Source organism: Gobius niger (assembly GCF_951799975.1).
Source record: "Gobius niger genome assembly, chromosome: 19".
NCBI lineage: Eukaryota > Metazoa > Chordata > Actinopteri > Gobiiformes > Gobiidae > Gobius > Gobius niger.
The window spans coordinates 9,956,588-9,970,987 of NC_136870.1; the positions used below are offsets into that span (position 1 = coordinate 9,956,588).

General features: G+C 42.9%; 1 protein-coding gene across 2 annotated transcripts in view; it reads right to left on the reverse strand.

The window, feature by feature from the left end:
- Positions 1-14,400, reverse strand: part of trrap (transformation/transcription domain-associated protein) — a 73,704-nt gene that overhangs the window by 12,634 nt on the left and 46,670 nt on the right. For both annotated transcript variants that reach the window (XM_079577619.1, XM_079577620.1), the window contains 7 exons: positions 13,193-13,311; positions 12,961-13,107; positions 12,358-12,458; positions 7,806-8,007; positions 4,532-4,693; positions 1,367-1,457; positions 669-874 (listed from right to left, as the gene is read on the reverse strand). In XM_079577619.1, coding sequence (XP_079433745.1) covers positions 669-874; positions 1,367-1,457; positions 4,532-4,693; positions 7,806-8,007; positions 12,358-12,458; positions 12,961-13,107; positions 13,193-13,311 — 1,028 coding nt within the window. The remainder of the gene's footprint in view (positions 1-668; positions 875-1,366; positions 1,458-4,531; positions 4,694-7,805; positions 8,008-12,357; positions 12,459-12,960; positions 13,108-13,192; positions 13,312-14,400) is intronic.

Consider the following 14,400-nt stretch of genomic DNA (forward strand, 5'->3'; position numbering starts at 1 on the left):
CTTTAAATGAGAATGTCAGGCCTAATTCTGGCGAAGATGAAACAGAAGGTGTCAAATAGAATGTGGGTAATTCAGTTTAGCTTTAGTGTCTGTACTTTCTCCTTTCTTTCCTTAGTTTACCCTGTGTCAGGCATCTAAACCCTTTGGTTTTAGAGCACATACAGCACTTTAAATCAAGTGATAAAAGATCCAGTCTGTTCTTGATTTAATCCTCGATTAAACCTCTTTTAGTCCTGGTTAATAAGTAGGCACATTTAAGTAACCATACTCATTTACAGTAAAGTTTGCAGCCCTTTACAAATAGGACATTATGGGGAGGTAAATTGGCTCTTTGAATGCACAAAGTCGCAGACCCTTTTACCCTGGAAACTTGTGGGCTGTGTTGTTTAGGTGAAAATCAACACGACCTGGCTCATCACATAGCTGGGATAGTAATTGTGCTTCTTTACGTGGACTGATTGATGCTATTCAGGGATGGAGTACGCTCACTTTCACAGATGTTGAGCAGACAGACGATGCCAGCTCCGGTCACTGGTCATCTGGAGGAGCAGGTGGCCTGACACACAGCTTTACGCACTCACTTCTTCGGGATAAACCTTGTACTATTGTCTAAGCGGCAGAAACACACGCAGAAGGACAAAGGCCGACAGCGCTGTGCGACTCCTCACCTCTTCGTGCCAGTTCTCCCTGAACCACACCATCTGGTCCACGATGCCCTCCAGAGAGGAGAGCAGGGTGGGGTGCAGCTCCCTCTGCATGTGCATGATGCGGCTGCAGCGCCACATGGGGGCCGTGGCTCGTATGGGCCCCGGGTCGGAGCCTCCAGAGTGGGGCTGGGCTCCCACCGAACTGGGCTGCTGCTGCCCAGAGGCGTCTGGAGGAGAGAGCGGATGAGGACAGCGTTAGCACATGGGGGTATGCTAAGGAGGTCTGAATGCTCCACTTAAATATGCGCCGAATACATTTGTATTCATATATTTAAAGCAGCTTTGAGCGGAGGGATATTCCAAAAATCTAATTAATTGAGAGCAGAGGGAGTAATATACAAAAAGTCTCTCAAATCCCAACTGCTCAATGTATGAAATATTGAAGCATTTTGTTTGAAATGATTCTGTAAGAGATTGTAAGCCTATGTCATTCATACATACATTACACATGGTCTACATAGAACCCAAGACATCCCAATTCACAGAAAACTAATAAAGACCTAGCATAGGTATGTGATGAACACAGTTTCTACCACATAACAAATATTAAGCCATAGTTTAGAAAGTTTGTCATGCACAGAACAGCCAACAAATCCACGGGATCATGGGGTATTTGAAATGATAAAGGCCCGACAGTGGAGCCGCTTGTGTCTACTCACCACTTTTGTAGCGCTCCCTCTGCTCGATCTTCAGCGTCAGGTACAGGGTGCGAATGGGGAAGTACACCGCCTGGGGGTACACTCGTCCCACCTAGCAGATAAAAGGGGGTCAGCGATTACATTTCAAAGGCTGCCCCTTGAGGAGCACACACGAGCTGCGAGGAGAGGCAGAGGTGAGAGAGGAGAGCGAGATCACAGCGATACAGCCAGAGACCCCGGCTCCAACAGGCACAGTGTTTGAAGCTTTGAGTCCAGGGAAATAAGTCACGGCTGAATTACTGAAATGAGTGTGATGGTGATGAAACTGCCCTCAAAGTTCCCCTGAAACGTCAACACACTGATAGAAGTTGATACTGTACAAAGTTAAAAAAGAATGTGTGTTTGGGCTTTGCTCAACTATGGCGACGTTCTGTTAGAATGAAGTGATGGGTTCTCAAAATGTCCTCCTCCTTTTGAATTGGTGACAAAATAAATATTTGCCAAAAGCCTCAACCAACGGCACCCAGATGTAGCGGCATCAGTTATAGTAGTGTAATATACCAAAATTCAAAATAAAAATGGGATTTTAGGTTTTAGAAGTGCCATAGACAAACTGCTTTTTAATGTTATTTCAGAGCTCTTAGTAATAGCCGCTAGCGTTTGGAGCTAATTAGCGAACACGCTCCACGCCAACACTGACAGTATTTAGTCCTTTACGAGTTGCCAAAACCTACAATTTGGCGTTTTATTCCTGTTTTGAAGTTTTCAGGGAAATAACAGCTGCTCTATGCAAAAAAATGTGACTCAGAGGAAACTGGAAATCACAATATCAAGTCAAAACTAAAAGCTGCATTAAAGATGAAAGAAGGAATAACAAAGATCATCACAGCGAAGATAAGACTTTTATTTAGTCTTTTTGAGAAAAAGGGGAGAGGGCAAGCGCTAGACAAGGAGCGAGGAGATAGGTGTCCGCACGTCAACAAGGAGGTGCCGAGGAGATGCTGTGTTAACTTCTGATTCATCTTCCCGCCAGTCCCCGGGCGCTCTTCTGTGCACCTTCATCAATATTTCAACATAAGGTTTTTTTTTTTAAACATCGCGCCGCCACAGAGAAGTGCTAAATAATTCAAGGGCCAGAAGAGGAGAGCGAGCCTGCCGTGCATCGAAATGTGGCCCTCCCCTTCACGCTAAAAGGTTAAGAGAAAGTCAGGTTTTGTCCTTGAGCCAGTTGGCGTTGGCTTTAAGTGGTGTAACATTCTAAAAGAGGCTGTAGGTCAATATTGGTTTGGGCAGCAGGCAATGAGTGAGGAAAGCCCTTCTCTTTGGTCCGCATGGCGGGGAGCTGACATTGCTGTACGACCACCCCCTGGTGGCCAGGGGCAACTCCAAAAGACACTTTGTGAACAGAATTCTTATATAGCTCTGGACCTTGTTTGCATTGCTTAAAAGACTGGCTCCAAAGAGCTTTAATATTCTAAAAAATTGCTATGACCCATGTGACAACGCTGGGCTATGTATCATATTTCTAACCCCGTTGGTCTTTGTATATTAGAAATAAAAAGCGGAAGCCTAAGTCTATGATTGACAGGCTCTCGAGCACTGTGGAGGCCCTTTTAGGGAACAGGCTTCGTAGGAGGAGCTTCAGCAGCCATGTTAATTTCCCAGACCACTCGGGATCACAATGAATGGGGTTGAATGGGACCTACAGATCCCTAATATTTAGATCTATGGTATAGCAGGCCAGAAACGTATGTCTGTATTGTTGTGTTCCTCAACCTGTTACATTTCAAAATTTGAAAAATGTTAAGAAAAAAAAAACACAAAGTGAGAAAACAAGTTTTCACTGTCAGCTAATGGCACGCTGGCAAATCATTAGCGCAAAACTAATCATGGGTCCAATGTTGGATTAACTGGGCTTTAAAAATGTGGAGAACAGTTTCTTGTTCCCTCTATGCTACAACGAGGAAGTACAGACTGGAGTGATTCAGCAGCAGAAAGTGAAGAAATCAACACTGTACAGAGGATTATTCCAAACTGTAACACACTATACTACTCCAGGTACAGGACGTTTATGATGAGGGGACGATGTTGCAACATTGTTAAAAACTCAAAAAGCCCCTTTGCACGATAGGTCTCCTTTAAAAGATTTATCGACTCATGCACTCACAAAAGTTTAATCTCTTTCAAAAACAGTACATCACTTGTAGAGTTTAGGCCCCCGCCCCTCTTCTGAAATAATGACTTGAAATTCAAAAACATTGGGAACGCAAGCTATAGAATGGAATGTACGTGATTAATATCTTTTCCTGTTTTTTTTGGAACACATTTATACAAGTCGCAGAGCAAAGCAAGTGGGTGCAAGAGCTTCGAAACAAGTACGGCTTAATTAGCCCCAAAATGAAGGGGAGAAGATGGATGGCCTGGAAATGTCACTTAGTTTCATGGCTGGCTCCAGCGCTCTGCTCCTATTTAGGAATGCAAGCCAGTCCCAATTAGACAAAATATATAGGCAAACATGGCGAAATGCGACACAGCAATGCTTTCTATAGCACAAGGTGACTCTTGGAGAATATATTTGAGATTAACCACATTGCAATCAGGATGCTATTGGCTGTTTACTAACAAATAGCATGACAGACCTTTTTAAGTTTAGTTTAGTTTAGTTTTTTAAATTTTGTTTTTTCCCATGTTGTAACGTAATGCATTTTGTTTTAGCTCATTCTCCCACGGCATTGCCTCCTCCTTGTTCAAATCTCCTCCTTCTGTCTTTCATCCAGCTGCACACACTGGCACGTCCCCGACACCACACTGGTCTTTGCTGCGAGAGTGTCGGTTTGTCACAGCAGACTACCCTTTGAAGATCACCCACTTCAAATTGTCTGGAAATAATACTCCATTAGGCAAAGCAAATTAGTCCTTGGTTTAATTAGCAGCTCGCTTCCTGCAGTGCGGATGCATACAATATTAACTTTATAATCATTTCTTGAACAAATAATTTCAAAACCAATTCGGCTGGGACTTGTGAAAAAAGCCAATGAGTTTCTGGAAACGGGACAGGGCGAGACTCCAAGTGGTAAATAGAAGGCGGCTATTCATTTATGCAGAGTAGTGTAATAAAAATGAGAGGTTAATGCGATTAGACTTATAGACTATAAAACGGTACGCAGAGGGTTTTAATAAGAGTACCTGACTGATGAGATTGAGCAGAGGTTTGCCTTCAGAGCCGACCAGGCATGTGAGGAGCTGTGGGATCCAGGCCAGCCACTGAATGGGCGGGACTCCGATGCAGTATTTATCCACCGCATCAGCCAAGGTGTTCTTGTCATCGAAACTTAACAGCCATAACACCTGTATGTGACAGAAGAGAAGAGGGATGGGGAAAAGTATAATGAAAAATCATGCTATAGAGACAATCGAAACGATGCAATATTTAAATTTGTGAACTATTTTTAACTTCTTGACAGCACTGGGAACGATCTTCTTGGGAACTGGCCTCATTTCAAAATGCTACAGATAAAGTAGCGGGACTTTGAATCATGTTGTATCACATAGAGACTGCCTGATGTGTCGCTTAGGTCGGTATATATTACACTCATATTTGCACAAAGGAGGTGCGTGAAGCTTTGTTTCAAAGCTTGGGTGCACGCCTGCAGCATTAGATTTAATCCACATGAGGGGGAAAGTCCTGAGCGTGATGGTTTTACTGCCGTCTTTTGTAGAGATACAGAGCTGTAATGAAGACTGGGGGGGGGGGGGGGGGGAAATGGTGTTCTCCATGATTGTGAGTTTCTGATGCAGTAATGGAGTTCTTATTTCTATTGTATTGGTGAAAATGGTATATCGGTTGACTTCTGTTGGGTGGAGGGACAAAAGGATGGACATGGGGTGAAGCAATCACCAAATCTTGGCAAACATTTCTGTGGTAAAAAACTGAACCAGTGTTGAGATGTTTCCATGCGACTCCAGCTCGTGGCCCTCCATTATGATGAAGACATTAACCCAATGCGACCCCGCAGGGTTCTTACAGTGAGCCAAACCAGGGAACACAGATTGTGTATAATTACTGATAATGACTGGTCATCTGATTTCATCCATCAGGAGACAGCAGTGCCAACACAGCTTGGCAGCACAGTGATAGAGGGTTCACTAACACACGTGAATGGGATGTCAGCACCAGCAACAGCGACTATTACTGCACTGGATGCCTCATGTCAACACGTGTCAAGATTCATTATAGAAACATATGTGATTGTGTACTATTTTTAGATCCCTCTTGGTACAAAAATATCTCATCTATTTGAGGAGTTTATGACACGTAATGCATTGTAAAAGCAGTGTGTTTTTGCCATGATAAAACTATAATAACTGAAGCCATGGTGGTGAACACTGGGCTTCAATTATAAAGCACCAGTGCTCGCTTTTCAAGTGTTTTCATGGCTGTGGAAGAACATTTTATCCAGGTAAAATGGTGGAGTGCTAGTTAGGACACTCGATTCCTTTACCCCCAACACTGCCTTACTCAAACGGGAGCTAGAGTTGCATCAGACTAACTGCTGCAGAAAGGTCAGGCCATGGGAAGGGTCGTGCGATAGAAGCGTCAGGGGAGGCCATTAGTCCGTTAACCTCTCTGCCAGCGGATGGCCTTCACTCTACCATTGATCTGGCGTGGGAACCCGTCCGCGGACCACCACAGCACGGTAATCGATCAAATTACGAGTGTGTGTTTGGCAGACAGAGACTGGAAGGAGAAAGGGGGGAAAAAAGATGGCCGCCTCTTCTCATCAGCGCCAATAATGTATGAAGTGAATGGGGCCACGGTGCTGAACAATTAGCTGCGACCTCGAGAGTGAAAGGAAACTAACAAAGAGCTAGTGCTTTGGAGGAAGAATAAAGATTCAGGTGCAGGTGTTCAGGCTTTGTCAAAAACAGATGGATTTGAATTTGTAAGGATTGTAAGGACATTGTGCGACATTTAACCCCTTAACGCCTGAACTAATTTCCCATTATATAAAAAAATTTATTATCAGTGTTTTTGCTTTCAAGCTGATGCTAAATTAAGTGGAGATTGTAAATTTTTATGTCGCACATAGTATAGATATAGTTTTAGGTATGTTGCCAATCGGCAACAACAGGCATAAGTGCAATTTTGGGTATGTTGTAATTCGGCAACAACAGGCAAAAGTTGTAAATGTATGAAAATGACAAAATGTATTTATTCACAATTATTACAAATGTAAATGCACTGTAAGATACACTGAACACTTGTGTATTCAGGTTAGGATATTAGAACAGTAAACAGAGCTAACGCTTTTCACTAAATTCTTGCAAAGTGTTGATTTTGAGCAGCTGATGCCGTCCTGCAGCAGCAGCACTGGTAACAGGAAGGGCATCAGGATGTTCAGTAACATCTTCATTACTGCTGTTCCTGTCATCAGTGCCTTCCCTGCTGCTGCTGCTTTCATCACCTGATGTAGGGAGGTGAAAAAAAAGCACTTTATAAAGGTGCAGACAATTTATCTACAAAATATCTACAATTTTTATGACTAATTATCAGATTTTGCTCCCTTTCCTGAGGTTTTATAATACATTGTACATCAGATACCTCTATGTACCATTACTTATTTGCAAATTATATTATAATTGCACATTATTTTCGGACGTGGAACTCTTGTTTGTGGTCCAGTAGGTCCACCTTGTGGTCGCTTTGCAAACAACACCAACGGTTTCATTTTGTTCTGTGTAAAAAAAGGGCTAACTTTTTTTTTTATATCTTTGTATGTTATTGTTACAATGATTATAGAATTTCACTAAAATGGCATGTTCTAAAAAACGTTTTAGCACTGTAATACATCTAAATACTACTAAAATGCGGTCACTGTGGCCACCAGATGGAGCTACTGCAGTTTTCCTTTATGGCCTGATGTTGCCGATTGGCAACGTACCTAAATCTTCAAATAACAAAAAAAAAATCCATCACACGAAGTTCATTCCAATCAATAATCTAAAGATGGAAACAAGGAGCTGCTGCATAATTTTATTTTAGCACAACTCAATTTACATTTGAAGATTTCATCAAAGTTGCTGCCTCGATTTGCAGAAATGCTATTTCCGCTAAATAGCTACCATGACCCGCTTGTGGTTCCTTCTCTGACCGGTCCTACGAGAAACTAGTGCTTGCAAAACGTTCCTAGGTACGGCATGGATGTGCGCAAACAGGTATCAAGGGAAAACGTGCGTTATTTTAGCCACAGTCTGGCAAGAAGAGGTATGTTGCCGATTTACGCCAATAGGCGTTAAGGGGTTAAAGTACTGTCAAAGCCATGACACATAAACCATTCCCTGTGATAAACCGAGCAGCCGTATGTGAGATAAGCAGTTTCCCTTCGACTTGTCCAACATAAGAGACGCCCCCATGCAGAAAACCACAAACAGCCTGCGGTAGATCGTGCCCGTGCCTCACCTTTGCTAGGTACTTGCGTGACTTGCTCTCGTTCTGGTGCCGGCAGGCGTGGAGGTAGCAGGTGATGGCCGACACGCCCAGGTGGAGCTGCCGGTCTTTGACGAAGATGTTTTCCAGGTAATCCCCCCACATGGCCCAGGCCTTCACCAGCACGTCATGCATCTGTACGGCGGCGGAGAAGGCCTTGTTCGCTTCCTCTGACCTGCAGTAACCATACACATTGTTAGTATAACAAATACAAATCATAAAAGTGACAATAGAGTGATACTAACATTGGTCATACTGTATCGATATCCCAAACTATTTGTGTTGCTTACTTAAAGAATAAGAACTTTTTTATACATTATCTGAAAACAGCTAGTTTAAAAAAAGGTTTAAAAGGGTACCACCTCGACCCCTTTAAAAGAATGTGTGGTAGTGTCAAAGAATATTGTTATGTAAGAGTAACTGGTTACACAAACATTAAAGTAGAATACCGTATATTCTGGACTATAATCCACACTTTTTTTTTTTCATAGTTTAGCTGAGGGTGCAATTTATATTCAGGTGCGACTTATATTCACATGTTTGTTATTTTCACACTGACAGCCGCTAGAGGGCACTCTAGGCTTGTGTACCAGTATCTGCTACTCCTGTACCACAGAAGATTAAAAAACGGTAATCAAGCAGCAGAAAGAAAGTTTGGATTGAGCGGGAAACTTGTGAGGGGCTGGCAAAAAGCAGAGGTTACTCTTACTGCAATGAAGAAGAAAAAAAAAGAAAAAAAAGCTGATCGCGGGCTAAAAGCTTGCCAAGTGCGACTGATACTCCAGCGCGACTTATGCTTTTACTTCTTCATTATGCCTTTTTTGCCAGTGTGACTTATACTCCAGCGCGACTTATGTGTTTTTCTTCTTCATTATGCCTTTTTTGCTAGTGTGACATATACTCCGGAGCGACTTATAGCTCGGAAAAAACGGCATGTGTTATGCAAAACCCATTGGCCCGAGTGCCTGAACTGCAAACCACTGTGCCATTCATCACAATCTCGCAAATCATGTACAGCTGAAATTGTGAGGTTCCCAGTGATTCCGAGCTCTGGCAAAAGATACAGAATAATGGAGGGGACATAATGGGGGAGGGCAATGGAGAGAAGAAGGATTACGAGCACGAGAACCCGATGATGATGATAATTTTCTGAATTATGTACTACACATCGATAAGCACCATATTTCATTACTGTGGCGTTCAAGGTCCTGGAGTAAGCGCTTAATCCACTAAATGCCACTGCGGGACAAGCCATTTTGTTGTAAAGTAATACGATTTGAACCCGGCGCTATCGCACTGTGCAGATCAATTCATTTAATACCACCTGACATAGTGTGTGAGCTTAACATCTTCCCATTTCATCACAAGTGACAGCGCCACAGCAGGGTAAAAAAAAAAAAAGAAAGAAAAAAGTGAAAATCGGTAATAGCTATATTTATCTGTACACAAATAATCTGAGCGTGAAGAGCACTGCCGGAGCTTAAAGCAATCTTCAGGGGGATAGACTAGGAAATCTTTGGGATATTTTTTTAAACCCGGTAAAGCAATTCTACACTTTCAGATTTAGAAATGGCAGCATAGCGGGGATGGAAGACGACAGGTGAGTTGTGGCGAGAGGATCTGGTTTTCACTGCCTCGTTTACGCTGACGTGGCCATAAATTTTGAACAGTCTGCGATTCTCACACGCACGGAATAATTTCTGACAGCGTTCGGTGGAAAAATAAAGACGCGAGTGGCGCGCCGCGATGGTTCACCGCAGAGTCAAAACAAAGAGACAGGTGTGCCAATATAAAAGCGTGCTTGTTTTGATACGCCTCCGCTCTAGGAATGAGGGCGGAATGTTGTTGGATGAATATCTAAATGATATTGGAGGGGACAAATAATAAGATATGGAGCTGTGATTTCAGCTCACCAATCATGATTCCGATTACAATGCACTCATTTAAACACACGTCATGTTGCCTCTATTCCATTTTCTTTTTTCTAACTGATCCAACACCACAGGAAGTGAATAAAAACAGCAGCAAGGACTGCAAACAGGTGCTAAACCCATAACCGCATGCTTCCACTCTAAAGACTAAGTGAAGGCATCAAAGAGATAACATAGTTTTTCTGTGATCATTGGTTGTTGAAAAGTGTATGGCAAAGATTCAACTGATACCTGGAAAATCCATGTTATTGGCATAAAATCTGATACATTATTCAGTGCAAAGGACATTACATCACCAAAATAATTGCAATATGTTAATTGAGCCGTATAATACAGCAATTTTGATTCGATTGCGATGAATCCCTATTAGAAACACTGCCAAAACTCCTCTCACATATGCTTCAATTACCTTCCATGCCAATCAATTAAAATGCGGCATTATAGAAAGCATTTTGGCATGTGAATAAGAAACAGGAGCTTGATTGCTAAGGGAACAAGCGCCGCACACCCCTCTGTACTGCTTAATAGGGTTGCCTCAGTTCCCTTTTCCAATAGGAGTGGTAGGAGCCAGCAGTGGCACCCGGTAGACTGTCGAACCCTTAACCGTTTAATTGAGCGAACCCCCCCAAAATCCTCTGCACATGCGCACGCCGCTATAGGACCTCGGCGAGCCCCACGCTGCTCCAGCGGTAATTCTCCTCCCTCCAGCGTACAGGAGAACTTTAATGACGGCAATGAAAACCCTGCTGAGGTGGAGGCAACTTCTGCTGATTCCGGAGATTCCCCGTAAATTGCCTGGAGTTAATTATTGAGCCGCATATACATTTAATAAGGCGGCCGCAATTTGTCTTCCCACCCTGAGGACACCGTGTCACGTTGAGTATGACGAGATGGAGGGAGGGGGGGGTCTATGGGCAAGCAACAAGGTTATGCAAGGGGGTTGAGGAAAGTATACATTGGTGTATTCCCATGTTATCAGGTTAAGGAAATTACTAATTAAAAAATATAGAACTTCACTCCCGTATATTGAGGCTGTAACATTCTGTATCATTCTGAATCTGCATCAATTTACCACAGACCCAAGCTTTATGAATACTCACAGCACAAGTAAAGGAATGGGTCAGCAAATCAATTTAAAAAAAGATTAAAAAGTGTAATTGTTATTGAATCCAAATCGCAGTATTGGTGTTTGCGTTCAGGTTCTATAGAATGTGATTTTCAGATGGAGAGCAGGGCACAATGTAAGTCTATGGGAGAGAGACAGTTTAGACTAGGGGTGTCAAACATACGGAGATGATTTAATCCGGCCCCTGTCCTGTAGAGCATAAATTCCAGAGTATGTAAAAAAAAATTCCACACGTGTCCAGCAGAGGGCACTGACATAAGAGCTCACGATATGAACAACACATTATATAGCCACGTGGTAAATGGACAGTATGCCCCAGGGCGGCTGTGGCTTCAATAACAGCGTACCACCACCGAGTGTGGAGTGAATAATGACTACTATGGAGTACTTTGAGGAACTTGAGACACAGGCTTGTAAAGTGCAATACAATATGTTATTAATGATGCTACAGTCAAGTTGGGGCTTTGACCAAATCACAGCTTATTATTATTCATTTATTGGAAACATTTTCTCTATTATATGCAGCCCCCGACCCGCCGTGGGAGCTGAATTTTGGCACGCGACCCAAAATGAGTTTGACACCCCTGGTTTAGACAGATATCACCACACAGAAAATCTACTGATGGTTAATCTGATCATGATGTGTTTGAGATGAAGTCCGTAAAGGTTGATCCTTTGGCTAAAAGTCCTTTCTACTGACCAACATCACGCCCATTTTTCTGAATATTGCCACCTCTTTTGGAATTCACAATTGAACTTTAGCTCATACATAAGGACAGAGAAAACATTGAACTTCGTGACAGTTTTTGTTTCATGGGGATGGGCCCAGTAATTACAGAGATAATGTCCATTATTAATGTAGAAAACATGTCCTCCACCTTAACTTTTAATCATACAGTGTAGGTTCTTGTTATGATGTCACATAAACACATCCTATTATTAAGGCAGCACATTGTCCTTTGGAAACAATGTTATGAACTACTTAAGACTCTTGTATTAATTTATCAGTTCAGCTTCAGTCTTCTCTCACCTGTTAAAGCTACTGGGTGTGTTCGATCTGTGCGAAGTCAACTCAATCTGAATCAGATATAATCGCAATTGCTAAACTCCTCAGAATTTTTTTGGATATTTATCCAAACTGCTACTGCAACCAAAGTAATTGAAGGGGACCTGAAAACATTCTGAACGCACTGCAGCCGTTTCCTCCGGGGGCAACACCGACAGTCGATAACCTAACGATGACACAAACTGTTGACACAGACGAGCATTCGCTTCTCACAAAATGTCTCGCCAAATCTCAGTGGCGGCGGTGCTCGTGGCAAGATACGAACAGCCCTGACAGGATAATACGCCCACGCGTGTGAAAGACAAAGTGATAATGAAGCAAACGGGGACAGGGATTGTCAAAAAAGAATCGTCGAAAAGAGTTGGAACTGTGCACTTGAATCGTCGTTTAACCAAGACTCACTTGTTGATCTGAGCCAGGAACATGCCCTTGAGAGCGTAGAACTCGGCCGTCATCTCTTTGGTGAAGTACTTCAAGTTGGTGGACTCGATCACCTCCAAACCCTAAAGGAAAAAAAAGAAGAAGAAAAAACGTCATTGTGAGCTTAATCAGGGGCGAATAAACTTTTTTTTTACGTTTCAGTTTGAGACGGGGCAGTAATCACAGGTGAAAAACAAACAAATAGTGCGGTGTTCATTTGGAAATAAGGAAAGAGGCGTTAAGGGAACTCGACTTCCATTATGGCGAGGCTCAGATTAGGTGTCCCCCACGTACGGCTGTGACAAACGATGTGCGGAGGGTAGAGGAGGCGGGAGGGGGGCCGAGAGAGCCAGAGGAGATGAGATAGAGGTGAGGAAGTGTGAGAGAGAGAGGAGTGTCTGCTGGCACTTTTAATGACTTGTGCTGTGTTGAACCACTTCTATTAATCAGAGCACTTCATGGGCTTAAAGAGGGAGTTACACTTTTCACCAAGTCTTACGGGCGCTCTCCTGGAGCCACTTTGGACACTTTAAGTACTCTGCATAGCCATGTTAAAGGCCCTATATTTCATTTCCACCGTCTTACCTGCATGCACTCGTTCTTGCCCATGACCCCTGCCAGCTGCAAGTAGCATTTGACCTGCTGCCTGATCTTCTGGAAGCAGTCCACAATGGGCACGGTCGGGATGGTGTGGATACGGCTCAGGATGTCCAGCGCCACATTTACCAATCCCTGGTGTGGGAGCAATAAATAAAAATAGTTAAAACACATCCTGCATCCTTTTATATTTTGGAGAATCGGAAAAAGGCCTCCGTACCTGTTTACGAGCTATTTTGCCGTACTGAATGATGGCAGAGGCCGACGCGTGCACCCCCAACATGGCATTGTTGTTATTGGGGTCGTGCTGCGTGTTGGTCTCGTACGCCGTCACTATGGCTGCAAAGAATCAAAGAAAACCGTCATTAAATCTAAAGAGTACAACAAGGGGAGTAAGGAGAAGATTAAATGATTTCCAAAAGGTGTAAAGTCACATTACAATTTAAACTAAATTAATGCTTTGGTTTCATCCTTGACATTTTTTTTTTTTTTCACAGCGTCTAAATGCTTTTTGGACGCGGTTTCTAGGAGTCTTTAAAGGTTTCGTATGTGGGATTTCTTCTATGTTGAGGTATATTCAAAGACGTTTGGTTCTGGAGACTATGAAGGTCATGGCAAAACCTTCACCCTGCGAATTTTTTTTAGGTCAACCATTGTGGCTTTTGAGGCGTCTTCAGGAATGTCTTTGTAGCTTTTTGTGCGGACTAACAATTGCTTACACAATTTGTTAGAATTTAATAGAATCCATTCTTCCTTCTACCCATGAAATGTCAGGACAAAAACGCATCCGGCTCATCTCTTTCTTTTGCAAAGCTCTGAGTCAGACTTTCTTGGTGAGGGTTTATTCTGATGACCACGGGAGTCTAAACTTTTGCACACCACTGTAGAGGCCGAACCATTTCATTTGCCAAAGACCTAAACCTTTGTCAACGTGAACAAAACAGAACAACTATAATTGAAAGCAACTGGTCTGCTGTTTTTTGGGTCTGGATATTTAGAACCATAAAAGTTTATTTTTTTTGCCCTTTTAACACATTATCCCTTAACATTTCATGCTTATTGTGGAGTCGTCAGCGTTGAATCTTTCACAACAGAAAACAACATTACATGGTTAGTATCAGACTGCAACATAACTTTCTGAACTCACTTGAACTTATCATTATGCCAGCGCTTCACAGCACGAATTAGAGCCCAAGATGCTTAAGACATCTCATTCTGCTGTGGTGTTTTTCCCCCCCGAATAGCTTCAAAGCCACCGCAGGAGTGAGCGGGGCATCGGACAAGGTAAATAAATTGTGTTTGTATGTGCGGGTGGAAACGTGTGGCGGGTCCTGCAGTGAGAGAGGGCTTTAGTGAGCTGACATTTGGAAAGGCACAGAGACCTGGTGGGTGTTTTGGCCTTTAAAAAGAAAAAAAAAAAAACATCTT